Source organism: Bos javanicus, chromosome 10 (assembly GCF_032452875.1).
Source record: "Bos javanicus breed banteng chromosome 10, ARS-OSU_banteng_1.0, whole genome shotgun sequence".
In the NCBI taxonomy this organism is placed as follows: Eukaryota; Metazoa; Chordata; class Mammalia; order Artiodactyla; family Bovidae; genus Bos; species Bos javanicus.
In genome coordinates, this window is record NC_083877.1 from 50,701,770 (window position 1) to 50,729,339 (window position 27,570).

The following is a 27,570-nucleotide window of genomic DNA, read 5'->3' on the forward strand; positions in this document are numbered from 1 at the left end:
TTTGTGCTGTTCATCCCTTGCCACTTCCTGCTCTTCTCTTTACTAGGAGTTTCCTCTGCAGCCCTGTTCCAGCTGGCTTAATCGTCCTCTCCTTCATGTCCCACTCAAGACCCTATTGACTGTTGTTCTTTCCAACACATCGTCTCTTCAGAGGTCTCGTCTGGCCCCCAGTCGCCCCGCCTCCCCGGGCCTCATTCTAGCCCCACAGGGCTCCATTTAGCACTTCTTGTTTTCTGATGCTTGCACATCTGTGTCAAGGGTGCCAGTCTGCTTCTCCCCTTTAGCATCTCTGTGTTTCCTTCAAAGACTATAGAGCACAAACTCTGGTAAGGAAGGCTCTGGACGACAGCAGAGGTAGGGGAGCTGCGGTGTCCACTCCAGGGACCATGGTATGCAGCTAACACAGCCTCAGCTTCTGTGCTCTGTGGCCAGAACATGAGTGCGAACATTCACTGGACCCATCTGTCTCTTCGCAAAGTCAACAACAGTAGAAACCCCTTTGTATGCTTATTAATAATTCTTTGTAAAGCCATTGTCTCGGACATTTCAAATCTCTCCCTCTGTCAGTGTGTCCTCCGGCCCCTCCCATCCAGTTGCTGCCAGGACAACATGCCCCTCATATAGCCTGTCTACCCTGCAACCAGTCTCCTATAGATCCCATGGAGACCTGCCTTCCAAACTTCTCAAAAGTTTTCCACCAGCAAAAATTCATCAGGAGCCATAAAAACCAGCCAATAGCACTGATCTGAACCTTATCTTGCTGGCTTATTTCAGGTCCTACCCGAAGGAATACGATTCAAAGCAGAGATTATTCCAGCAGGACTCACAATGCCAACTACCCGATGAGAGCTGCCCCTCTGCCACCAGGTGAGCCTAGCATGCGCTGTAGGCGAGACCCAGATGAGTAAAATGCATCGAGGAAGAAACGCATTAGCCAGCAGATGACAACATAGTAGCCAGCCATGAGCCGTTTCAGTGTCAGATGTCCTCCTCCCAACATGATGGCCCTATCTGTGACCCTAAAATTCACGGGACTTGTGTATGAACCAGTGAGACCACACTGTAGCTAAGTTAGCGATTTGCATTTCATTACCTGAAAGAATTACTTCCTTAGGAAAGGCTTCCTACATCAGTAATAGGAAGAAGAGTTCACTGCCCATGGCAACCAGAATGTCATCAGTTTTTAAGACGTAGAATGCTGCCTTAATGGAAACTGGAGTTTGCAGGTATAACCCCACCATCACTACCCAGCTCCAGCCAAACGTTGACAATGCTTTGCATCAGTTAACAGCTGAATGAAGAAACAGAAAGTCTTTATTCTTAGTCAAATAGGATCTAGGAGGTTGGCTCCAAAAAATAAAGTAATATCTGAGAGAATTGCAAAATTGATACCAAAAAATTTTTAGATCTTACATTTTTCTCATTGTTTAACTGATAAACATATAGCATGCAAGTCAAAATCCAAACCCAAATAAATGTAAGAGGTTTTGCCCTTTAAAATCTGTTTAGTACTGGAAGTGTGCTCTCTAAATTCACAAGTGTTTTTCCATCCCTCACAATTCTGTTAATAAGAAACTGCCTCCAGAAAGTTTGATGTTCATAAGTTTAGGGTTGTAGGTCTTAAAAGGGTCATCTTTGGACCACGCTTGACTCAGATCATGCCAGACAAGGCAATCTATTTGTAGCAGCACCCAAAATAAGCAGTAGGAAGCATTTCTTTAGTCTCCTGCCCTGGAATCGCATAGTGGTGTGCTTAAGTATGGACAACGGTGCCTATCAGTGAGAAGCCAATTCTCATCTCTCTTGGAGTCCCCATCCCGCCTGGCCCGGCTGTCTTTCCTCCTCTCTGCCTTTATTCTTAAAGAAAATCCAAGCACAAAAGAACCTAAGAGAACCATGTAGTATTGTGTTACTACTTATGCTCCAGCCACTCATGCAAAACCTTGGCCAGACCACCTGGAAAGTTCATTTGCCTCAACTACACTGGCCCGAGTCGCCTCAGACCAACTACCTGACCTTGAGCACAGCCCCCAACCTCTGTACATGACAGTTTCTTCATCAATAAAATGAGGCAATTAGACCCAAGTCCCTTATGTCAGTACTTATACTTTCTGTGGTGAAGGATCAAAGGCTAGGGGGTTTTTTTAGCTTTGGTTTCGTTTTTTGTGTTGTTTTTTTCCCTTAATTTTTAACCCATCACAAACTATACTTTTGTACGATATAATAAAAACTACTAGGATTTTAAAAGCAATCAAAATACAAGCCAAAATTTCTTATTAGATTCAGCAGACATGATATATGTCTGTGAACATTTCTAAATGCTGGCTCTTAATTTCTGAACTTACAAGGGTAGCTAGTTCATGGGAGGCACAGAGCAGCCCATCTGTGGGACCTTCTTTGAGTGTCATGGCCCTAGAATATGTCCCACTCTGGATGCCCTTGGCTGTCCTTGGTGACTTGGGCAGCAAGTGGGGTCTCACCAAGCTCCTTGTTTCTTTAATGAAGAAATTGACAGTCCATCCTAAAGGAGATCAGTCCTGAATATTCATTGGAAGGACTGATGCTGAAACTGAAACTCCAATACTTAGGCCACCTGGTACGAAGAGCTGACTCATTTGAAAAGACCCTGATGCTGGGAAAGATTGAGGGCAGGAGGAGAAGGGAATGACAGAGGATGAGATGGTTGGATGGCATCACTGACTCGATGGACATGGGTTTGGGTGGACTCCGGGAGTTGGTGATGGACAGGGAAGCCTGGCATGCTGCGATTCATGGGATCGCAAAGAGGTGGACACAACTGAGCGACTGAACTGAACTGACATTCTGAAAGATCAAGTGTCTTGCTCAAGGTCAAGTAGCTATCAGAGGCAGGCTATAAACTAAGTGTCATCCCACTGGTACCGAAGAGTTGTTCTCTTAATTGGGATGGAAGAGGTTTTGTGGTGGGTGTGCCTTGGGGAGCCTTGTTCCCCTTCATTCTTGCCCAAACCTGTCAGTGAGAGAAGAGGAAAGGGCTTCTGCATCCATAACGCAGAACAACAGCTCCCCTTTCAGGCAAGGTGTGCGGTGTGGAGCGCAGCACCGTAATCCATCACTCACTGGATAGTGTGATCAGAGCAACAGCTCCCCTTTCAGGCAAGGTGTGTGGTGTGGAGCGCAGCACCGTAATCCATCACTCACCAGATAATGTGATCTTGACTAGGAGCAGTCATTTGACTAGGAGAGCTTGCTCTGTTCAGATTAATCCAGCCAGTGGCCACATTTCCCCTGCCTGTGTGGACTCCTCTCCGTCTCCCATGACTGGCTCTCACAGAGTGCACCCAGGACTGACTCCTTGAAAAGGGATGTCCAGGTGTTTAAACAGCTGCCTGCCAGCCCTTTTGAATCATAACCTCGTCATTTTTCTTAGACCCAAAAATGTGCCTTCCAACTAGTCAGAAGCTTACCTTTCTTTGACTGTCGGCTTTGAAACCCTGAACATCTGGTAGTTCTAATGTCAAGTTCAACAAGCACACGTGAGAGTCTGCTGTGTTCCACACATTGCCAGGCAGTTTACGATGTCTTGGGTCTGTTCTTCACAATATATGATGTTAGCAGTTATGCCCTTAGATGAGGAAACTGAGGCCTGGCAAAGCTAAGTAACTCACTCTTGGCTAATAGAGGGGAAAAGTTTGAAGAGCCTTTTAGCACAGGATCAGAAATTTTCAGCTTTGTTTTCTTCTGTTTTCCTCTTTCTAGGATTGCATCAGAATGGAGTCATTAAAAACCAGTTTGTGCCATATCCCTATGCTGCTGGAAACCAGAGGTCAAATCAGAAGAGCCTGTACACGTCCATGGCACGCCCGCCTTTGCCACAGCAGCAGTCCATCGGCTCGGACCGAGCATCACAGGCGCTGGAGAGCTTGGATTTCCTCAAGGTCCCAGACCAGGGTGCTGCCGGGTAAGAGTGCCACCTCCTGTGAGTGAGCCTTGTGACCTCCATCTCCATCAGTCACACCAGGGTTCAAGAACTTGGGGCATCATCTGTGGATGATTCTCAAGATGAGTTTTGCACCCACATGTGGTCACCCAGCCTCATCCAGCCCCAGGGCTGTGAGGCTCTAGGTTGGCATCTCGAAAAGTACAGCCAAGTTGATGTCAAAGGCCTTATCCTGGAAACACTAGAAAAGGGTTCCCTTCCACCCTGCAACGGAATCACTCTGTGACCTATTTTGTTCTCTGAGAGCAAAAATAGGTCCGTAAACACAGTGGCTCAAAGAGCCATTAGAAACATAAGGAGTACCATCCCAGCATTCTGTGAGGTGCAGATGTTTGTTTATGAATACAGGCTGTCAACGCTTTAAAATAAGAGCCTGTCTGCCTTTCTAGAACAGAAGAGGGGAGGAAAGAAACCAGCTTTTTAGTTGAAAGAAGTAAAGATTCATGGAACTCTGTGCCGATAGAGTTATCAATAGGGGAAAAGGAGTTGGCTGTGTCCTGTGGAGTCACCGGCTGGCTTTAAGACAAGGGAGTGAACTCTGCCAGGAAGTAGATTTTGGCACTGATAAAAAACCATCCCAGTAGCCTAAAGATGAACTGCCCTAGGATGGAAGAAGCACCTTGTCCCTGGAAGTATTTAGTCACAGAGCAGATGGAAACCACGGACAGGAGTATTGTAAAGTGACTGTGTCATATACCAGAGAAGGGTGAGAATCCTGTCTCAGCCCTGCTGATACTGCACCTGCTTCTTACCTTCTCTGGGCTGCATTTTGCTTATCTGTACACTGGTTTAATACCACCAAACTTGCAGCGTTGCTGGGAGGACTAGAGGGAGTTTAAATAAAACATCTACCATGGTTCCAGGCACGTAGCGGGCTGCTCGGTCAGCTGTAGCCTGATGATGGACATGGTGGCGCCGTGACGGTGGCGATGAAGCAGTTTTCGTCTCATGGTGGCCGAACTAGTGACTCTTTCCATTTGTTTTTAATTGAAGAATAATTGCTTCCCAGTGTCGTCCTGGTTTCTGCCGTACCACAGCGTGAATCAGCTCTGTGTGCACACATACCTCCTCCGCCTTGAGCCTCTGCCCCCTCGCCCCCAGCCCACCCGTCTAGGTCACCGCAGAGCGCCAGGCTCTGCTCCCTGTTCTGCGCGGCAGCTTCTAGCCAGCTGTCTGTCCCCTGCATGGGAGTGTATATATGTCAGCCCTGCTCTCCCAGTCCATCCCACTCTTTCCTTCCTCTGCTGTGCCCACAAGTTTTCCATTTTCTACATCTGCATCTCTATTCCTGCTCTGCAAATAGGTTCGTCAGTACCATTTTTCTAGATCCCATATATATGCATTAATAAGCAATGTTTGTCATTCTCTTTCTGACTTACTTCACTCTGTATAACAAGCTCTAGGCTCATCTACCTCACTACAACGCAAATGTGTTCTTTTTATGGCTGAGTAGCATTCCACTGTATATATGTACCACAGCTTCTTCATCTGTTGATGTGAACTAGTGGCTTTTAAGGAATCTCTGACTCTTGGCAAGAATCTCTGACATGATCCTCAGTGGTGGAATAGTTCTCTCTGCTGAACCCCATAACGGGGCTGCTGCAGCCCACTCTTCCCCTCCCTCTTGCCACTTCCATTGTCTAGTCTCTCCATGTCTGTAGAATGATAAAGAACTTTTGAGTGTGATCAGGAGACTCGTGTACAAACTAGAGCAGTGCTGGGTGAGAAGCAACAGCTCCTTCCTTTGGGCGGGGAGCCACCCATTCACCTGAGGCCTTGTTAAAGGCAACAGACTCTTAGGAACTTTCCTGGATCTCACCAGCTTCTCTCCTCATGTTCCTTTTCCCTGGCAAGTCTTCCCTCATGTGGGCTTCAGAGAGGAAAGCACTTTGGTTTTAAGTATGTATTTGTTTAGCTGTGCTGGCTCTTAATTTGGCGTGCAGGGTCTTGTGTCATGCAGGACCTGGTTCCCTGAGCAGGGGTTGGACCTGCGCCCCCTGCACTGGTAGCTTGGGGTCTTAGCCACTGGACCACCAGGGAAGTCCCAGCACCCTGGTTTTATACAAATGGCCATCAGGACAGTGGCCACCACTTTCTATTACATCTCTCCCTGCTCCCACCACTCCTGCATATGTAGCTCTATCCCGCCAGTTCTCATGATCATAGTTCGCTTGATTGGCTTGGTCTAAAGAGGTGGTTCTCCCACTTTAACGTGCTCCAGAATCACCTGGAGAACTTACTGGCCCACTTCTGGCATTTCTGATTCAGTAGGACTGGGATGGGGCCCAAGAATTTACATTTCTAACAAGTTTTGAGTTGATGGTGATGCTGCTGATCCAGGGACCACATTTTGAAAACCACTTTTATCAAATCATTTTGATCAAAACTTCTATGTAAAGGTGAATTGAGGGGTGCTATTGCAGCAACAGGATTCTTACTCCATAATCCAGACCTACACTACTCAGATGGATGAAACGAAAATAATCAAACAAGCCTTCTTGGGCCCAGTTTGAGTTCCCAGAGTAGGCAGGGGATTAAAACCAGTCAGCAAAATGCACCAAATCCCTTAGCTCTGTCTGCTAGCTTCCTACTTGCTTTGGTTTTGGCAAGCAAAACCATCTTTCCAGGCTGCTTTGCAAGTTACAGACTTGCACCCCAGCCAGCTGGGAGCATCTGTCAGCCAAAATGCAGGCAATTTAGGAACATTGTGTCTTAACCGAGGCTGCTCCCTTCCAGCCCGCAGCTGTGCAGTTCCCTATTTAAGTCTTGTCACACCTTTGCCACCTTTAAGCTTAAAGATCAGGCATACCTGATGCTATTTTGGCAGTGACTGTGAGGCTGGAAGGAGGGAACCTTCACTCCCGTCTACTAGACAGTAAGATTTTCCTCTGTATAAAACTTGTGTATAAAACTCACATGAGGCACACTGAGTCCCACAGCTATAACATCTCAGCCAGCCTCCTCTTTGTACACTTAAATCTGCAGTGATGCAGATTCTTCCTTAAGTCATACCCTGATCAAACAGCTGAGCTTTTGCTTAGTATTTATTTTCTAAAACACATGAAGTCAAAGCTAAAATAATTTCTAATGTGGCCAAAGACCTTAGACAGGCATTTCAGGGCCCTTGTGATTACCTACATTTAACAGTTCTTCATTGCCAAGAAAACATGAATTGCATTTCCCGTGGGAGGTTGTTGAGCAAACAGGGAACTGTAGGGTGCCTAGCTGGTTCCTTTCCACAGAGACAGAAGTTCCTGTTTATATCACTGCCTCAAATGATGCCCTTGGATTTACCAACCTATAAAAGGGAGGTTACCTCTAGGTCTCCTTGGACTTTCAACTCCTAGGTTCATCTTTCCTTTCCCTCCCCCACCCCCAATGCACTTTAAAATTTTATTTATTTGGTTGCACTCGGTCTTGCTTGTGGCAAGAGGGATCCTCAAATCTTCATTGCAGCTTGTAGGATCTAGTTCCCTGACAGGGATCAAACCTGGGCCCCCTGCATTAACAGAATGGAGTCCCTGGACCACCAGGGAAGCCCCAGTGCACTTTTCTTTATAGACATATTTAATATAAGCAGTCATTTCTTTTGGATCATGTAATGTGGATACAACCAAATGGTGTAATTAGCACCTCAAGTTAATTCAAGAAAGTCTTTGTCAGGTTATTTTGGGTTCAGTCAGTTGGGTTCTGGGTTTTTGGGTATTTGCTTTTGGAGAGAGCATGAAACCTTCACTAAATTACCACCCCAAGTGGATCCTTTACCCTTGTCATGCCATGGTAGTTGTCATCATCATAATCATTATCCAGAAAACTAGGATTAGAAAGAATTATAATCTTATAGTCCCTTAGCATACCTTTTCAACAGTCTGTTTCAGGTTCAAAATCTGTCCTGATTCTCAGGAAAAGAGGACAGGTAACACAAGAGTCATATAAACATTTCATTCGCCAGGCTCTGCTCTGGCTTCATAGGAACACTTGATTTACCAATGAAATGTGCCTTATATTTTCCCTCCCGTAACTGAGATGTACATAATCCACCTCCAGTTCATTACTGGAAGCATTAAAACCCAGACTGGAAATTTTTTTTTTTTTTTTTTTCTGTTGGCCTTTTTAATCCTGTGGTCCATTTCAGGGGAGGACCGCTTCAGGAAATTTCAAGATACTCCAGAGATGAATCCAACTGGAAGTTGGAAAAACAGAAAAATATTGAAAGTGCTCAGTGGTTGGGCTTCTGGCCATGCCACAAAAGAGAGATCGATCGAAAAATGTAAATGCTGCCTGGGTGTCTCCTGACAAGATTCTCCTAATGGAGTCATATTTTTCAAGGGGTTTAAAATTTCCAACAAGTGTCTAATAGCAATATTTCTTAACCCATAATCTACAGGAGCAGCAGCCATATCCTGGCCCAGGCAGACACGAAGCCTAGGAATTTCTGGCATCCATTCCCACATTTCCAGTAATGTTTATAGATTCAACCTTTTGGAACAGAGCATATTTTAAAGAGCCAATGAAATAAAATGCCATTATTTTCCTTCTTGGAATTTTAAGACATAAATTTCACATCTGCAGAACAAAGACGTGATACTTGAAAGCTCAATCCCAGCTCTCACTCGCACAGTGACATAGGCACAGCCGGGTGCCCCGGAGGTGTGGGGGCTACAGGGAAGTTCACGGAATGTGGCCTGGCCATTTGCAGGGAAGCCAGGTTCACAGTAGCCAAGGCTGGGTGTGAGTCCCAGGTCACTTGTTGACTATTGACTGAACCAGTGCCTTCTGTGTGCCACCTGCTGGGCACACGGATTGTCTCACTAATCACCAGCTGACAACCTCACGTGTATCACTTAATCTTCCCACACCTTGGTGTCCTCACCTGTATCATGCTGCTGCTGCTGCTAAGTCGCTTCAGTCGTGTCCAACTCTGTGCGACCCCATAGATGGCAGCCCACCAGGCTCCCCCGTCCCTGGGATTCTCCAGGCAAGAACACTGGAGTGGGTTGCCATTTCCTTCTCCAATGCATGAAAGTGAAAAGTGAAAGTGAAGTCACTCAGTCGTGTCCAACTCTTCGAGACCCCATGGACTACAGCCCACCAGGCTCCTCCGTCCATGGCTCATAGAGCCAGTTAATAGAAATTTAAAGCCCATTCATGGTTTTGTGAAGATTAAATAAGGGCTCTGTAAAGCAAAAAGCACAATGCCACTTGGAAGTTTATTTGTATTTTTTTGGGCTCCATTGGGTCTTCGTTGCTGCGTGCAGGCTTTCTCTGGTTGCGTAAGGTGGGGATGCTCTCCAGCTGCGGTGCACTGGCTTCTCATTGCAGTGGTTTATTTTGCTGCAGAACACAGGCTCTAGGGTGCGTGAACTCAGTAGTTGTGGCGGCACACAGGCTTAGAAGCCCCAAGACATGTAGCATCTTCCTGGACCAGGGATTGAGCCTGTGTCCCCTGCATTGGCAGGTGGATCTTAACCACTGGACCACCAGTAAAGTCCTATTTATGTTTATTTTATGACTGTTATTCATGTGATTTGGTCTTACAGAGAAATATTAATATTCTACCAAGATTGAAAAGTGGGTGTTCCCTGGCCCAGTGGCTTTATCCACAAGAACTCAAACCTCTGGCCTGCATAGAGCTCTAGACTACGGAGGGGCTAAGCTTCAGGAATTGCTGTCTTTAATGGGGATGGGGGGGGCGGGTGATGGGGCAACCTAGGGAAGCCAAGACAAGGGGACTAGTCAGGGAGACAACCTCTCTCACTCCCCCTTCTCTGACCATCGCACATGTAAAGCCCTGCTGCTCTCTGGTCTCAGACCACAAGCAGAACAAAGCTGAGAGGTTATACTGTAGTAGATACTAGCTGCATTTCAATAACGGAAATAAAATCCAAAATTCCTTCTTGTGCTATGCTGTTCTACAGTCTTTTTCGAGTTAACCCTCCTTTGCTCCAATCACCGTAACAACTCACATCCCATGAAGAGTGTGAACCGTCCCTGTCTCTGCGTCATTGATGTCACTTGGTGTTGTGTGCTCTTGTGGGCTTCTGGCCCCTTGTGAGGTTGGACAGCTGTCTGTAAGGGCTCATCGGTCCATCAGCATCCGGTGTCTCAGGGCATAGCACCTCTGGGCCTCCCCAGGCACTGAAACAGGCAGGTTTTCACAAAGCCAACTGGGTGTGATGTGCCTCATTATTCAGGAAACTTGGTGGTATGGGTTATGCTGTGACTGCTTTAGATGTCTAACACCCTACTCAGAAAAAGACCTGATGTAAAAGCAAGGTGCTGTGAACAAGTTTCTTCATGTGTTGGTTTTTTTAATGAAGGATAAGCACAGTAAAGTGTAAATGTGTACAGTCCCTTGGTATCCACCAGAGATTAGTTCCCTCACACACACACACACACACACACACACACACACACCAGATATAAAAATCCATGCATACTGAAGTCACTTATATAATATGGCATGGTATTTGCAAAGGCTTCCCTGGTGGCTCAGTGGTAAAGAATCTGCCTGCAACGCAGGAGATGCGGGTTTGATCCCTGGGTCAGGAAGATGCCCTGGGGAAGGAAATGGCCACCCACTCCAGTATTCTTGCCTGGAAAATCTCATGGACAGAGGAGCCTGACAGGCTGCCTACATCTCCTTGTTCAATTCTCTGTGGTCCATAAGAAATATACTTACTATAACTTCCCAGGTGGCTTAGTAGTAAAGAATCCACCTGCCAATGCAGGAGACTCAGGAGACACAGATTCTATCCCTGGATCAGGAAGATCCCTTGGAGTAGGAAATGGCAACCCACTCTGGTAGTCTCGCCTGGAAAATTCCATGGACAGAGGAGCCTGACGGTCTACAGTCCAGGGGATTGCAGAAAGTTGGACATGACTGAGTGACTGAGCCTGCACATGGTATTTGCATATAACCTATGCACATTCTCCTGTGTACTTTAAATCATCTCTGGGTGGCCTGTAATACTGAATACAATGTAAATGTTATGTAAATAGTTGCCCTGCCCAGCAAATTCAAGTTTTGCTTTTCAGAACTTTCTGGAATTTTATTTCCAAATATTTTCAACCTGCAGTTGATTGTATCTGCATCTGGAACTCCTGGGTGTGAAGTGCCGACTCTACAGATTACACTGAAATGATGGGTCACATGGTAACAGCAAAGCTACTTTACACTGTGCCAGAGTTACATGTAATGAAACAAGCGGGTTTGCTCCGTGGTGTGGAGTTTTATAACTGCATACAAATCTGCACACGGTGAACCTTTTTATTATTGAAATGGCAATAGGAAAAATAACTGTCGTTTTGATTCAGAAATTCTTGCTCCAACCCCCATTATCCTAGTAACACAGTTTTCACTCATGTGAGGTTTAATTGGAATACAAATATCAAAATATGAGCACTACCAAAAACTATCTAAATATTGCATTGTTGTTGTTTCGTCATTCAGTTGTGTCCAACTCTTTGAGACCCTGTGGACTGTAGCCCGCCAGGCTCCTCTGTCCATAGGATTCTCCATGTAAGAATACTGGAGTGGGTTGCCATTTCCTTCTCCAGGGAATCTTCCCAACCCAGGGATTGAACCTGCATCTCTTGGGTCTCCTGCATTGGCAGGCAGATCCTTTACCGCTGAGCCAGCAGGGAAGCCCCATAAAATCCTGCATATCCATTGTAAAATAAAACTAGTCTAAGTGCTTTCAGACGAGTAAAAGTGAGTTATTATGAGGGACAGTGGTATGCTCTGAAAGACTAGACAGGCAGAGCCGTATCATTTGTTAGTTTCCGCTGTCTATGTGGCCGATTTCAAGCTACCACGGTGACTCCCCCACTGGTCCCAGAGCTGGGAGGAGATGCAATCTCCCACCGTCATGTAGGCAGCAGACATTAATAGCATGGATAGATGTAAAATGTGGTAAAATAATTAGGGAGGGTCAAATGATGAGTATTTGTTGCCTTTGCTTTTAACTTACTCGGTTAGATGAATTTTTATTTCATCTTTGTTGTTCAGTCACTCAGTCATGTCCGACTCTTTGCAACCCCATGTCCTTCACTGTCTCCTGGAGTTTGCTCAAACTCATGTCCATTGAGTCCAGCCATCTCATCCTCTTTCGCCCCCTTCCTCCTCATGCCCTCAATCATTCCCAGCATTAGGGTCTTTTCCAATGAGTCGGCTCTCCGAATCAGGTGGCCAAAGTATTGGAGTTTCAGCATCAGTCCTTCCAGTGAATATTCAGGTTGATTTCCTTTAGGATTGACTGGTTTGATCTCCTTGCTATCCAAGGGACTTTCAAGTCTTCTCCAACACCACAGATTTCATCTTTAACGATGCTTTAACAACTGACCCACAAAATTTCTGAAAGTGTGACAGCCTGCTCTCACAGGCTGGGTTGAGGCCAGTTCCTGCACCCTGGGCACGAGGGTCTTGTTTGCTAGGTAAGAAAGTCTGAGTCCCTTTTTCATGACTGTGAGAGGTGTCCTTAATTTCTGGTAGCCGGTAGAAAGGAGCTGTCATCTCCTCGTTATTGACTGCACAGGATCGCCACCTAGTGGTGGAAGGAGATAGTCTGAGTTGAAGGCTGAGTCTGTCCAACCAAGCCAGGAAAATGGCTGTTCTGACTGATGTGTGTGATGGTTTCCAGGTCCGCACTGCAGTGAGTAAAGAGCCAGGGATCACCCCATCGGGGCAGGTGTCCTGTGTTCCATGGTAGGTCTCACAGTAGAGATCTTAAAAGCACTCTGGAAAGCCGTCTTAGAATTAGGAAAAGGGCCTGGGCCATTGCCAGAATTCCCTCTTTTTAACCCATGAAGATAGATCCCTAAAGATGTGAAGCAATGGATCCAAGTCATGTGCCAGCCAGTGTCAGAACTGGGCCTCAAACCTAGTGCACTGACTCCAATTCAAGCCACAGTCCCTAATACTGCTCCTGCAGGATGTGCAGATTGAGGCCACACAGTCCTCCTGGGCCTGACACCAGGTCCAGGGATCACCGTGGTGAGAACAGCCACCTGCATGGACTCTGCTGTCCTGCTAGGGAGACAGGTAGCCCAGGCCCCCATCCCCAGTGCACCACCCCCTGCTCAGAGCAGGCACAGGCTACCAGAGGGTGCTGCAGGGGCTGAAACAAGATCCAAAGGCTGAGCAGGAATTAGCAGTGCTCTGTGTGGGCTGGGGAGCATGGGGCCAGAAAAATCAGTGTGGCTGGAGTTCTGGGAGCCTGCTGCATATGTATCATGCCATTCACTGATGAAGCCAGCAGGAAATTCCAGGAACCCACATCAGTGATCTCGTGGGAGTGTTGTGACGCTAAATGAAGCAACATTTGAAAATGCCCAGCACAGTATCTTGCCCAGAGCTCCAGGCAGGGGTTCCCAGACCACACCCCCTCTGTTGACACTCACAAGAAGAGCGAGGACATGCTTAGATATGAGAATAAGACACAAGTGACCAGAGAGGAGGAGGGCTCACTTGGCAAAAGTGCTGCCCGACTGGATAGCTGTCCCCTCTCCTGGTTACAGAGGACATATAAACAGGAAAGAGCCAGACAGTGGTGACCTTGGGATTGCCTAAACAGCCCCTTTCCTGATGCAGAATGCTGAGTTGTTCTCCGCCCCCATGTCCTTTCCCCATCAAACACAGCCCACCTCGTCGATACTGCTACTCCCCAGCAAACAGTCCCCCATTTCAGAGCTACCTGGAATCTCCCCCTCCCAACTGTGGAGCACTGTGAGCCTCATTCAGCCAAGAGATACACACCAGATGACCTTACACTGCATGGTAGCCGTCGTCCAGGGCCTGGGACAATCAAGCCAATGTCCACTGTACACAAGAACCCAAAGCCCCAGTAATCCCTGAGGTTTTACTTTGACTTATGCTGAGGAAGTAGGCTCTGATGGCTTGGAATCAAAGACCACACAGAGGCTGTGTTCACACAGGTGTTTAAATGGTCCTCCATCCCCTCCTCCACTGTGTCCCAGTTCCTGGGTGGGACACCCAGCAGCTGCTTGTACACAAGCTGGCTGAGCTGACTCTGGGTATCAGGAGTACACTGCAGAGCCCAGGGGGGCCCATGCAATTTACTTATTTTAAAAATATTTTTTATGCAAGTATCTTTTAAAGAAGTGTTTATGTATGGCTGTGCTGGGTCTGCGTTGCTGTGCGGGCTTTCTCTAGTGGCTGCGCGCAGGGGCTAGTCTCTAGTTGCCGTGCGCAGGCTTCTCGTTGCACTGGCTTCACTTGTTGTGCAGCACCGGCTCAAGGGCATGAGGGCTTCAGTAATTACGGAGCAGACTCCAGAGCACAGGCTCAGTAGTTGTGGCACTCTGGCTTAGCTGCCCAGTGGCATGTGGGATCTTCTCCGAACAGGAGTCAAACCCGTGTCCCCTGCATTGCAAGGCAGATTCTTAACCACTGGACCACCAGGGAAGCCCCTTACTTTTTTAATTTTTGAGTCAGCTTTCTTAAGATATAATTTACATACCATAACATCAACCCATTCAAAATACAGTTCACCAGCTTTTAGTATAGTCAGGGGTATGCAACCATCATCATAATCTAATTTAGGAAGATTTGGGTTATCCCAGAGGGAAACCTTCTCCTTAAGCAGTCATCCCTCCCTCCTCTGGCCCTCAGCAACCACTAGTCTACTGTCAGGATAGTTTTTTCTGGACATTTTATGTAAATAGAATCATCCTTCTTTTGTTAAATTTACTCCTAAGTAATATTCTCTTCGTGTATTGTAACTGGAATTGTCTTCTCAGTTCCTTTTCGAGATTGCTCATTGCTAGTTCATAGAAATATAGCTGAATTTTGTATATTGATCTTGTGTTCTATAGTCTTTCTGAATCTTTTTATTCTAGTGGTATTTTTTTTTTAGCATATTCCTTGGGCTCTTCTATGTGTAAGCTCATCTCATCTGCAAATAGAGGTATTTTCCACTTCTTTTCCAATCTGTATGCCTTTCATTTTTCTTGACTAATTGCCCTGGCTGTAGAGCCTCCAGTGCATATCAATGAGCTGACATCTCTTGTTTTGTTCCTGATCTTAGGGGGGAAAGTATATTTGTCACCAGCAAATAGGATGTAGACTAGGAGTATGTGGACAGGGGTCCTAAACCCAGCCAGGGCCCGGACTGCATGGAGAGAGGTAGGAAGATGCCAGTGTGGCCTGCAGCGGGATGAGAGGCTTGGAGCAAGTGGGGCCGCACCTGGCAGGGACTTCGTAAGCCAAGGGCAGGAGGAAGCTGTTAGAAGGATCAGTGAAGAGTGAGGTAAACTGATAACACACTGAGCTGATGTTCAGGGAGCCTTGAAAGAAAGCAACGGGCAGGAGTGGCATGAAGGGGAGGAGCTGGGTGACCTCAGCCAAAGCTGGAGGCAGGTGGGCAGAGGAGCAAGGAGGGAGACTCCTGGGAAGGCTGCAGGCAGGCTGGCCCTTCTTTTCAGAGAGTCACCCAGCTTTGCCTCTATGCTAAGAGGGCCCCCTGCCCAGAGAATGCACCCAAGTCCCAGTACTCTTGGGCTCCAGACACCCCAACCACCTGCATTAATGGTGCTGGGTTTCTCCCCATGGACAAAAAAGAGGCCAGCTCTCCATCTATGAATGGTGAGTGTGTGTGTGTGCACGTGTGTGCATAAGCGCACATCCCCTCCCAGCCCCACTCCCTGGAGGTGCCAGACTGCAGGCTTCCTCCCGCCCAGGGTGTTCTAAATGCACCCCCACCCCCCATTCCTTGTTGCTGGGAAGTCAGATGACTTCTGGTATCCAGGCTAATGGCTCTTATTAACCAAATGCTGACACATCTCTAATATATAGGTTACTTAATTAAAAACCTGCTTATCCAGCCAGCCTGCTTTCTCAAGCAGGTGATGGGGATTTCCAAGACTAGGAAGGAAATGATGTCATGCTAACGATCTATACGATGTCTTTCCTCTTCCATAAAAGTGCCTTGTGGGGGTGGGAAGGTGGGCATGGGGGTTGATGTGAGAAGAGTGGAGCCTGAGTTACCTTGGCGTTTGCTCCCTTCTACACAGGGAGTCCCAGGAAGCACTCAAGGAACACTACCCCTGCTGGGGACAGCTAGCAGCCAGTACCCCCCTACCCTCGGCCACCCCCTCATGATCTAACTTGCTCATCAGCACCCCGTAGCATCTGTTGTCACAGGACCTCAGCGAGGACAGTGAGGCTCTGGCCTCTTCAGAACACTGCTCAAAACTGGGTGTGCTTTTTCTCTCCAGAACTCAGGCCCCAGGAAGTACCCTCCCTTTTCCTCCGCCCTCCCACAGGTGTTAACAGGCCCGGCCAGACCTAACAGCCAGCCCCACTGTGTTGAGTTCAGTCCAGCCCCTCTTAGAAGAAGTCTTAAGTTTCTTTCAGAAGCAAATGAACATAGGCTTCACTTTAATTAGTCCTTAAAGGGGCAAGGGGGTGTTTGCTCTATTTGTTTCCTAAATGCATTCTCTAAATGCTTTTGATGAACATATTTAATAAAGGGTTATTCCAGACATGTTTCAAGATCTCACTAACTAGGACCATGCCTTTAAGGCAAGGTATGAATGGTGACTGGAGGAAGCATAGTTTGTAGAAGGAATACATTTAAAGCTAGAAGACATTTAAATACATTTAAAACTGGATTAGGGCCTGAGCACCAGAGACATTTTTGATGCTCATCACCAGGTAGAGGAGGTGGCACTGGCATCTGTGGGGTAAAGGCGAGGGATGTTTAACCCCCTGCAGGGCACAGGGTACCCCCCGCAACAAAGGATCTGGACACCCACAGCGTCAGGAGTGCTGATGTTGAGACGTTACTTTGGATAAATTTTCTGCACAAACAAGAACATTCATTCCTAGCAGCATTTTTCTGTAATGAAACTGGAATTATCTCAAATGACCATCAACAGTAGCCTGGACAAGTAAATGGTGACATATTCATGGAATGGAATAGTAAATATAAAGCCATGAGAATGAATGAGTCAGAACTACATGCACCAACAGTGCTCATCTCAAAAATGGAATGAGGGTGGGAATTCCCTGGGGGCCCAGTGGTTAGCACTTGGTGCTTTCACTGCCGTGGCCTGGATTCAGTCTCTGGTCAGGGAACTAAGGTCCTGCAAGCTGTGCACCATGGCCGGGGGTGGAAAATGGAGCAAGTTATAGCAGCGTGTGATTTTACACAGTTAAACAGGTAAACTATGCCTATTGTTTAGGGATACTTATGTGCATGGTAAAACTACAAAGCAAAGCAGAATTATTAATATAAAATGCAAGCTAGGGATTCATTCTGGGAGGGCTTGCAGTTGAAAGGAGGCACCTGAAGGCTTCCGTGGCAGAGTTCTGATTTCACAGTTGGGGGTGAGGGGAGTACATACGTGGCTGTCATATTATCATTTAGATATGTAAATATGTTTTATAAACTTGTCTTACATATTTCCTTTTATGCTGGGAACACAGCAACAGCAGCTAATGTTTATGCAGAATTAACTACGTGCTTTTGCACTGACCTTGTCAGGAAGGGTGTTTTATCCTCCAAGAAAGTTTAGAGGTTGACATGTCCTTCTAAGGACGGGGCTAGATTTGAACTTGAGCAGTGTTGGCTCCAGGCTCCAAACCAGTGCACAGTGCTCCTGCTTCCTCTTGGGTCCCACCTCACCCGCCTCCACTCTCTCCACAGGGCCCGGAGACAGACAACCAGCCGGCCTCCCCCAGCGGGGGGCAGACCCAAGCCCCAGCCCAAGCCCAAGCCTCAGGTGCCACAGTGCAAGGCTCTGTATGCCTATGATGCTCAGGACACGGATGAACTCAGCTTCAATGCCAATGACATTATTGATATTATCAAAGAAGGTAAGTGCACGGCTGGCTGGGATAGGCTCAAAGAGCAGACAGTCACAAGGCTATAAAAACTAGTTTAAATGTGAATGGAATTTATGGGCTCCTCTAACTGAAATCTGAAGAGGTAGGTCAGGCTTCAGGCTGATTGAACTGGAATTAAACTCCAGCTTAATTTTTCAGTACTTCTGTCAGCTCTGCTCTCTCCTTTGTATTTCTTCCCTTCTCTGGCTGTTTTTCCTCATGGTAGCAAAAAGACTGCATCACTTATAGGCCAACAGATCAAACCACGTCTAAAATCCATTTTGCTTCTGAAACTTCTTCTCTTAGCCACTGGATAGAAAGCCTAGGTTTCACTCTGATTGGACCAAAGTGGTCATGTGCCCATTCCTGAATCAGTCGCTGTAGCAAAGCAAATGCTGTACCCTAAGTGGGCTAGACCTGGTGGGGATTGCCCTGGGAAGTGGTAGGTAGGTCTAGCCCACCCCGATTTCATGGCCTCTCATACTGAAGGTAGATGGAATAGAATCCAGGGAGACAACCTATTACATCCACTATAAAAATGGTCTGGTCTGTGGGCGCAGCTGAATACTTTATTAATTTGGTAGAGAAGATATGTTAGCACAAACATTACTGCTTATGGAAGCATGAAAAACAAAGATCACTCCTAACTTAGGATGTTAGAAAAAGCACCCTGATGGGAATGACATCTGTGATGAGGGCGGGGTGGGGGGTGGGTCACAGAGAGAGGAGCCTTGGAGGCTAGAAAGAGCAGGCCATTTTAGGAAAATGAGCTGACACTTGACCCCGGTGAGGAACCCCCAAGGAGATGAAATGAAGCCAGAGTGGCCTTGTCACGGAAGCCCTGGGTGCCAGGCTTAAGTTGTCAAGACAGAGCAGAGCCATCCAAGGTGTAGGGGCAGAGCAACGACAATCTGAGTGGACGGTGGTTCCCCGGCAGGGGCCGCTTTCCGGAAGAGGTGGCCAATTCTCACTCCCAGGAGAACTCTAGGTCCCCAGACCAAAGTCCTTCTAAGCAGCCTCTGGGTGCTATTTTTAATCTCCTTTTAACCACCTGGTTTTCTACAGGTGTTAATATTTTAAGCCATTTAATAGTCTTCAAAAAGTTGGAATAAAAATAAGTATTGAAATGAACTTTTAGTAACACAAGCAGGGTTTTTATCACCAGCATTGTTCAGCAAAAATATGGGAAATAACCTAATATCCAGTGACAGGGATTAGTTAAATAAGCTTTGCCATATCCACTCAGTGAACTTGGATGCAAACATTTTTGTGTTAATGATGCAGAAGTACAGTACATTTATTGAAATGGAAAAATCTTCATGAAGAAAAGGAAAAATTAGAGGCTGAACTAGTCTCATTTTTTTTTTAAATATAAAACACATGGAATAGAAAAAATTTTTTAATGTTTTCAAAAGTAGAAAATGTTATAGTGTTCCCTTAAGAGTTGAACTTCTTTTCAGTATTACTTTCTTTTCATTTCTCAATATTTTCAAAGTTTTCTAGAAATAACACTGCTGCTACTGCTAAGTCGCTTCAGTCGTGTCCGACTCTGTGCAACCCCATAGACGGCAGCCCACCAGGCTCCCCCGTCTCTGGGATTCTCCAGGCAAGAATACTGGAGTGGGGTGCCATTGCCTTCTCCGTAAGAAATAACACATGGGTATAATTAAAACAATTATATATTTGTGTAAAATATAGAGTCCTAAAAGTTATCAAAACACGCTATAAAGTATTGCTTTACTTTAAACAGTGTGGTGTGAGTGCAGGAATTGACATATGGATACAAGGGATAGAACAGCATCCAGAAACAGACCCCTGTGTGTGTAGGTATTTAATAGACGATAAATGTGGCACTTGAAATCAGGGGAAAGGATAGAGTCACTTTCCATTTTGAAAAGAAAGTTTGCTGTATGCTTCATATACAAAATAAATACCAGATGAATTAAAGATCTGAAAATGTATGACTAAACTATAAGTCTTAGAAGGAAACCTAGAATATTAATCTTTGGGTGAGAAAAATCTTCCTATGGAAGATGTCAAACTCAAAAACCATATAGGGTTTAACCTCATAAAAAGGCTGCATTGGAACCTACGTGGTGAATAGTACTGGGAAAGTTAAATGATAGAAAATAGACTAGGAAAAAAAAATGTTTTACGTATATAAATAACTCCTCTATGAAACAGTCCAGCCCCAGAGTGGACAAAGGCTATCGGGGCAATCAGTGCACGGCAGAGCCTCCTGTGATGTCAGCAAAGACTAAAATGTGAGAGAATCCACCACATTCCCTTATCCAAATCCTTTGAGTAAACTGAGGTTCAGAAATCAGAGCTTTTGTAAAGTTAATAATGGAGTATATATAAACATCATGTAATATATATACACATCATGTGGTATATAACACCCCTTCAAGTTCCCAGGGCAACAGCTTAGATCAGCCAGTTTCTGCTGTGGAAACTAAGAGCCTTCACGCTCAAAGACATCATAAACAAGTCCATGTCAGTTCAGGTCAAGTTTGGCCATCAGATGGGTTATAGAAAACTTTCAATTTTTAGAACTTTCTGGATTTTGTCACTGCAAATAAAGTATGGAGTGTAATGTCTGTGTTTAGTCAGGGAAATAGGTACCTTCTTTCACTATTTACTGCTGAAACAGGCTTTGGGGAAGGAAATTTAACAGTATTTATCAAAATTGTTACTTTGGATTTATATATTAACCCCTTCCCCCAAGGTCAGTTACAAATAAATTAATACTTACATGCATAAAAGAAATACAGAAGTCCTTGATGTAAGTATAGGAGAGTTTTCTTTTCTTAATAGTGTCAGTGTGGGAAAGGATTTCTAAAAGTAATAGAAAACTAAGACTGTAAAATAATCATTTGATTCAATTGCTCAAATACTATGTCAGAGTTAATAAAAGTGGGAAGAAGGACATTTGTAACTCATGTGACAGATTCACTAGTATATAAAAAACTAATCAACAAGAGGCCAACATGAAATAAAATTAAGCAAGGGATATGAACAGTGGGCATATCTATAGAATACAGAAGCTCTTTATATACAGATGTGAAATGATCTTTAGTCTATATTACTAAGGTTAAACTATAGAACACAATAGTATGCTATCGTTTATATACAAAAGGTTGTTGGCTTTTTAACAAATACTTGCCTTTGTAGACGTGAACTATATCTCTGGAAGAAAGTGCAATAGGCAATACTGCTGGCCCAGACGGTAAAGGAGCTGCCTGTAATGGAGGAGACCTGGGTTTAACCCCTGGGTCGGGAAGATCCCCTGGGGAAGGGAATGGCAACCCACTCCAGTATTCTTGCCTCGAGAATCCCATGGGCAGAAGAGCCTGGCAGGCTACAATCCATGGGGTCGCAAACAGTCGGACACGAATGAGCGACTAACACTTTCACTATCATTTGTATACAAAAGGCCGTTTTTTTTGTTTTTTTTTTTTTCTAATAAATACTTGCCTTTATAGACATGAACTATCTCTGGAAGAAAGTGCGAGAAATAGGTAATACTGCTTGCCCTCCAAGAAGGGATCTGGGTGGCTGGATTCACTGTTAATACTTCCACGTGCACTTTCAAAAGTACAAAAGGACAATCTATCACAAAAAGTAAACTAAATTTTCTTAAAGGATAATAGAAGGTCCATATTCTTTGTTCCAAGAATCTATCCTATAGATCTACTTGCACATGGGCATAAAGATATATGTATGGACATTTATTACATTAACAGCAAAAAATAAGAGAATGGCTATGCAAATTTTGGTTTACGATGCAGCTGTTTAAAAAATGAGATGCAGTCATGGAAAGATGATTGAGTACTGAAAAGCAAGATGCAGAAGAGTAAGATCTAGAATGACCTATCTAAAATGAATGTGTGTTTATAATCACAGAAAAAGGTCTAGAAGAATATATATCAAATACTTATTACTGATGAGGGACTGGGATTAAGCTGGGAAGTAAGGATGGTGAAGTGGTGCAGATCAGTTCTCCCAGAAAGATGGTGAGGTGGAGTAAGGTGTGTGAAAGGTGAGTCGGGAAAGAAAAGGGGGGACGCAGGATTAGTCATCAGACCACAAGCTGAGCTCACAGTCTGCCAGCCCAGCAGCTGGCCCGTCTCACAGGCAGGAAGATCCCACAGGGCCAACCACTAGAGATGGGCAGGGAAACCTCACAACTGGGCAGTGGGTTCTTCTGGAAGGGGGCCTGTGAGGCACATCTGCACGTCTGATTTTCATTAAAAGAACATGGATGGAGCCTAGTCTCCTCTGCCTGTGGGTGCACCTATGGGAGCAGAGGCCCCGACTCACCTTCACGATCTCTGTCCCCACAGATCCTTCTGGCTGGTGGACGGGGCGACTGCGTGGCAAACAGGGCCTGTTCCCCAACAACTACGTGACCAAGATCTGAGGCACGCGGAGACTCCGACGCTAGGGAGGAAGGAGCTTCAGGCACACGTGGGAGGGGACGTGTGGGGGCCCTCCTCCCGATCCATCGCAAGCAGCTGCTCCTGCGAGGCCTGGAGCCCCTCAAGCCCCCTGCCCGTGGAGGACTTCACAGAGCTGGGTTGGAGACAGGGAGTGTCACTCCACAGGATCCCAGGAGGGCAAAACAAGCACCCACTAAGATTTATTTATTCTATTTAAACCTGGTGAGAGGACCAGCGAGGTCCACGCAGACCTTGCCAGCTCTATCAAAACAGCACCTGTGCGCTTACCAGGCCCAGGGGAACGGCCATGGTGGCCGCTGACAAGTGCCTTTAGTTGAAGCACATCTCTCTCATCCCTCTCTTCATTACCTGACATGCGCATTCCTGCCACCTGCCCTCAGAGGGGACCCGCTCTGCAGGCGCAGGGGGCGGGGTGGGGGAGGGAGGGGGGCTTGGCGGGAGCAGGCACTTCCCATGCAGATGCCAAGGGCCCGCTGAGCCCACAGGAGCATGGGTGCTGCTGATTTTGCCAGGCAGGCTCTCTCTGGGTCTTCAGTTGGTATGTGGCTGGCCCATGTTGGTTTTCGTGTTTAATGCTGTACCTATTATGAGAAGAATCTTTTTTTTTTTCAAGCTGTACATTTATAAAAAAAAAAAAACAACAGATCATATACTGTATATATAAAAATCTCAAGATGGTAGAAACATGTATGAATGTACCAAGTAGTATCCCACTGTACTTATTCTTAAGATAGGTTTTATGACAAGACTCACACCAGGTACTTACAGATGTGCACTACTCCTTTCTGACTATAGAACCATCAGTGTTACTGCTTCCTCAGTCCCTGCACACCCTTCCCAGCCCTCGCCTGTTGGGAGTTCTCCTCTGCGCCCCCACTCCGTGTCTCCTCCCCTGAGCTCCAAAATAAAGGAATCAGTGAACCACCTTGCTCTTTCATGACCTGTGTCTGGGTTGTGTCCACCCCCACAAGAGAAGGTATGTTCAGGGCCTAAACGCCAGCACCTTACTTGGAAATCGGGTCTTTACAGAGGTGACTGAGTTAAAATGGGGTCATCAGCAGGGCCCCTAATCCAATAAAACTACCATCCTGATAAAAAGAGGAGATTTAGACACAGATCAACACAGAGAGAGGGAGAAGATGAGCAAAGAGTCAGCCACCTACAAGCCAAGGGAGAGGGCCTGGAACAGAGCCTCGGAGTCCCCAGAGGAGACCAGACCTGCCAACACCTGCATCATGGGCTTGCAGCCTCCACAATGGTGAGGCAGGAGGTTTCTGCTGGGAAGCCACCTGGTCTGTGGTACTTAATTAAGGCAGCGCTAGCACCCCCAAGCGGAGAAGGCAATGGCACCCCACTCCAGTACTCTTGCCTGGAAAATCCCGTGGACGGAGGGGCCTGGTGGGCTGCAGTCCATGGGGTTGCTAGGAGTAGGACACGACTGAGCGACTTCACTTTATTTTTCACTTTCATGCACTGGAGAAGGAAATGGCAACCCACTCCAGTGTTCTTGCCTGGAGAATCCCAGGGACAGGGGAGCCTGGTGGGCTGCCGTCTATGGCGTCGCAGAGAGTCAGACACGATTGAAGCGACTTAGCAGCAGCAGCAACACCCTGAGACTGTTCACTGCAACAGCGGAGAGAAGTTGGAAACAGTGTCGCGTCCACTGACAAAGGAATGGTCGCAACCTCTCCTCCTGGTTGCCACAGCCAGTCTTAAGCTCCTGGGAAAGTAGGATTTGATGGCACATCCCTTTTTGTCATTTTGGGGTCTCCAAGTCCAAGGGAAAAAAATTATCAGGGATTACATATTAGGGGGAAAATGTATTTGAATTTGGGGCAAATAATTCTGTTCTACTTCAAGAGCAGAGAGCAAATATCATTTGCTAACAATGTTTTAAATATATTTCAGTTGCCTTTTGTGACCACGTAGGAAAAGAAAGCCGTAACGTGATGACATAAGCAAAGGTGGTTCTACTGACACTGATAGTCTCTATATTTCACAAGGGGCTTTCAATTTCTCTCACTTGGACTCACTGAAGAGCAGGAGGAAGGAGACAGAAGAGCGTCACAGACTCCCCACAGCCCCAAGGCCAGGCCACCTTAGGAGTAGGACCGTCCAGATCGCATTGGTGTCACCATGAGCCCCAGGCCCAATGCCCACACGAGGCTGTGCCCAGGGCTCATGGTGACAGACACTGAAGTCCGGGGCCGGGCTCTAGGAATTCGGGCGTCGCCTGAATCAGTGACGGCATTGATGTTTCTAGGTAAAGACTTAAACTTGGGTTTCTCTCATCTGTGGATCCAGCCAGGCCTGCTATTTTGTTTAGACAGACATGAAGCTAGTCCAGGAATCAGTTAACCAGGGAGAACATGGAGAGGGTGAGGGGCCATCCCCACCTCCTGGAACTTGTCATCCTGCTTAGGAGAAGGGGCCTGTATGTACAGCTGCAGAAACTTTCATTATGAAAAGGTGACAGATCCCTTCAGCTGACGATACAAAGTAACCAAGAGCCACAAGAGCAAGCCCGCACTTGGACCCTAGAGCACAGGTGTTGAGACTGGCAGTGGGCCAGCAGTTCCCAAACGCTTTGGCCTCAGCGCTCCCTTACACTCTTCTGTACTATGAACGACCTCCACGAGCTCTGCTTTTGTGGGTGTGGTCATCAGGGTTTACCATACTAGAAATTCAAGCTGAGAACATTTTAGAACACCAGTGAACACGCACATTCCATCATCACATGTCACACAGCCTCTGGAAGATTCCACCATAAACCACTGACAGAATGAACAGTAAAAAAAAAAAAAAAAAAGCAAATAACATCCTAGTACTAGGAAGAGTTTTTGGCCTCATGGCCACATTTTGAGAAACACAGAGGAGAGTAAGTGGTAATAAGCAGAGGATGCCACAGGCAGGGAGAACGGCCTGGCTTCCTGAAAACATTAAGCAAAGGGCCAACTTTGCACAGCGTTTGGGAAAGCAAGACTGACACCCGTGAGGAGGGCAAAGCTGAGTCTGCCTTATGAGCTTGCTCCCCTATCAGCAGGGGTGCAACCACCCATACCCGCCTCCCCCCATCACACCTGACCCGGCACCAAGTCTGCCGCACGAAGGCAGTAAGGGGTGAGGAGTGCAGTTTTCCCATTTAAAGGACATTCCCTCGAAAGTGCACATACCTGAGTCCTGTGGCCTCAGATGCAGGGGTTGGGAGTCTCTTGCTGGGGACAGTCTGCCCAGAGCAGCTGGCCCAGTGCTGAGAGCTCACTCACAGCCAGGCCTCCTTCCAGGGAGAGATGCTCACAAGCACAAGTGAGGGACAGCAAGGTTGTGCACCCACAGAACGTAAGTCTCCAGGCTCACTGCAGAGCAGGACATGTACACAACCCAAATCCTCTCCCACATGATTCCCCCTCAGCTCCCCAGACCTGTGTGCTGCTGGGCAGGCCTGGCTTGTCCTGCCTCTGGTATAGGTGATTTCCTGGGTGGTTTCATTGGAGAATTCTGGGAGTAAAGCCCGGGTGTGGGAGCAGAGCATGCACAGTGTATCTTTGGTGGAGAACCTAACAGTTTCACCGGACCCCTCACCTTTGTGGTCATGAGAATGGGGGCCACTCTGCACCGCTGCCCCCATCCCTCCTTGTTTTGTCTCTCCCAAGGCCTGGCCAGTCTCGCTTTTACTCCTCCCAGCCCATCTTGACGCCTTCCCCTCCCAGGGTACGGGACTACCTACCCTGTACTACCTACCCTGCTAACCAGCATGTCCTAGCCTAAAATGTCCACTTTTCAAATGAGAAAGTGCAAGGACAATGCCCAGCTAGAACCAGCTACCATTGGAACCCTGATCTAACCCCAAGGCTATGCTTTTAGTCCTTGTCTTCAATTAAACAAATATTAAGGTATTTGATAGTCTGTTAACCTTGAAACTGCCAATATCTTTCAAAAATCAGAAACTAAAAACAAAAATAAAACCTTACAAATACGACTCAGAGCCTAGAAACAAACCCACACACCTACTGTCAATTAGTCTTTGACAAAGGAGGCAAGAATATACAATGGGGAAAAGACAGTCTCTTCCCCAAGTGGTGTTGGGAAAGCTGGACAGCTACAAGTAAATCAATGAAGTTAGAACACTCCCTCACACCATACACAAAAATAAACTCAAAATAGTTAACATACTTAAATATTAGACATAACACCATAAAACTCCTAGACAGAACACAGGCAAAACATTCACTGACATAAATTGTACCTATGTTTTCTTAGGTCAGTCTCCCAAGGCCATAGAAATAAAAGCAAAAATAAATGGGACCTAGCCAAACACAAGCTTTAAGAAAAACGACAACCTACAGGATGGGATAAAGTATTTGCAAACAATGCAACCAATAAGGGCCTAATTTCCAAAATATACCAACAGCTCATACAACTCAACAAAAAAACCCAATAAAAAAACAGAAGACCTTAGACATTTCTCAATGTCTATAGACGGCCAACAGGCATATGAAAAGATGCTGAACACCACTAGTTATGAGAGAAATGCAAATCAAAACTATCCAATAAAATGAAGTACCACCTCACATCCGTGATTAGAATGGCCAGCATTAAAAACTCTACAAACAGCAAATGCTAGAGAGGATGTGGAGAAAAGGGAACCTTGTACCTGTTGGTGGGAATGTAGGTTGGTACAGCCACTTTGGAAAACAGTATGGAGTTTCCCCAGAAAACTAGAGTTTGATCCTGCAATCCCCCTCCTGCACGTATATCCAGACAAAACTATAATTCAAAAAGATACATGCACCCCTATGTTCATAACAGCACTGTTCACAATAGCCAAGATGTGGAAACAAGCTGACAGATGAATGGATAAAGCAGATGTGGTACATGTATACAATGGAATATTACTAAGCCAAAAAAAAAAGAACAATAATGCCACATGGGTGCAACAGGAGATTACGGTGCTAAGAGAAGTCGGTCAGGAAGAGGACAGATACCATACGATACCTCAAACGTGGAATCTAAATACGACACAGAGAAACCTATCTGTGAAACAGAAAGAGACTCACGACGTAGAGCACAGACTTGTGGTTGCAAAGGGGGAGAGGTCTGGGGAAGGATGGACTGGGAGGGTGGGATGGCAGATGTAAGCTATTATATACAGAATGGACAGATGAACAAGGTCCTGCTGTATAACACAGAGAACCACATTCAATATCCTATGATAAACCATAACTGAAAAGAATATTAAAGAATGAATATACCATTATATGTATAACTGAATCTCCTTG

The 27,570-nt window shown here is 46.2% G+C and overlaps 1 protein-coding gene across 1 annotated transcript in view; it reads left to right on the plus strand.

Annotated features, from left to right (window-relative positions):
* The window catches only part of MYO1E (myosin IE), a 220,568-nt gene extending 197,352 nt beyond the window's left edge, over window positions 1–23,216 (plus strand). Inside the window, exons 25-28 of the mRNA XM_061431138.1 lie at window positions 775–867; window positions 3,739–3,940; window positions 17,650–17,819; window positions 22,175–23,216. Of these exons, the coding sequence (XP_061287122.1) occupies window positions 775–867; window positions 3,739–3,940; window positions 17,650–17,819; window positions 22,175–22,251 (542 nt within the window). The 3' untranslated portion in view covers window positions 22,252–23,216. The remainder of the gene's footprint in view (window positions 1–774; window positions 868–3,738; window positions 3,941–17,649; window positions 17,820–22,174) is intronic.
* The last annotated feature ends 4,354 nt before the right edge of the window (window positions 23,217–27,570 follow it).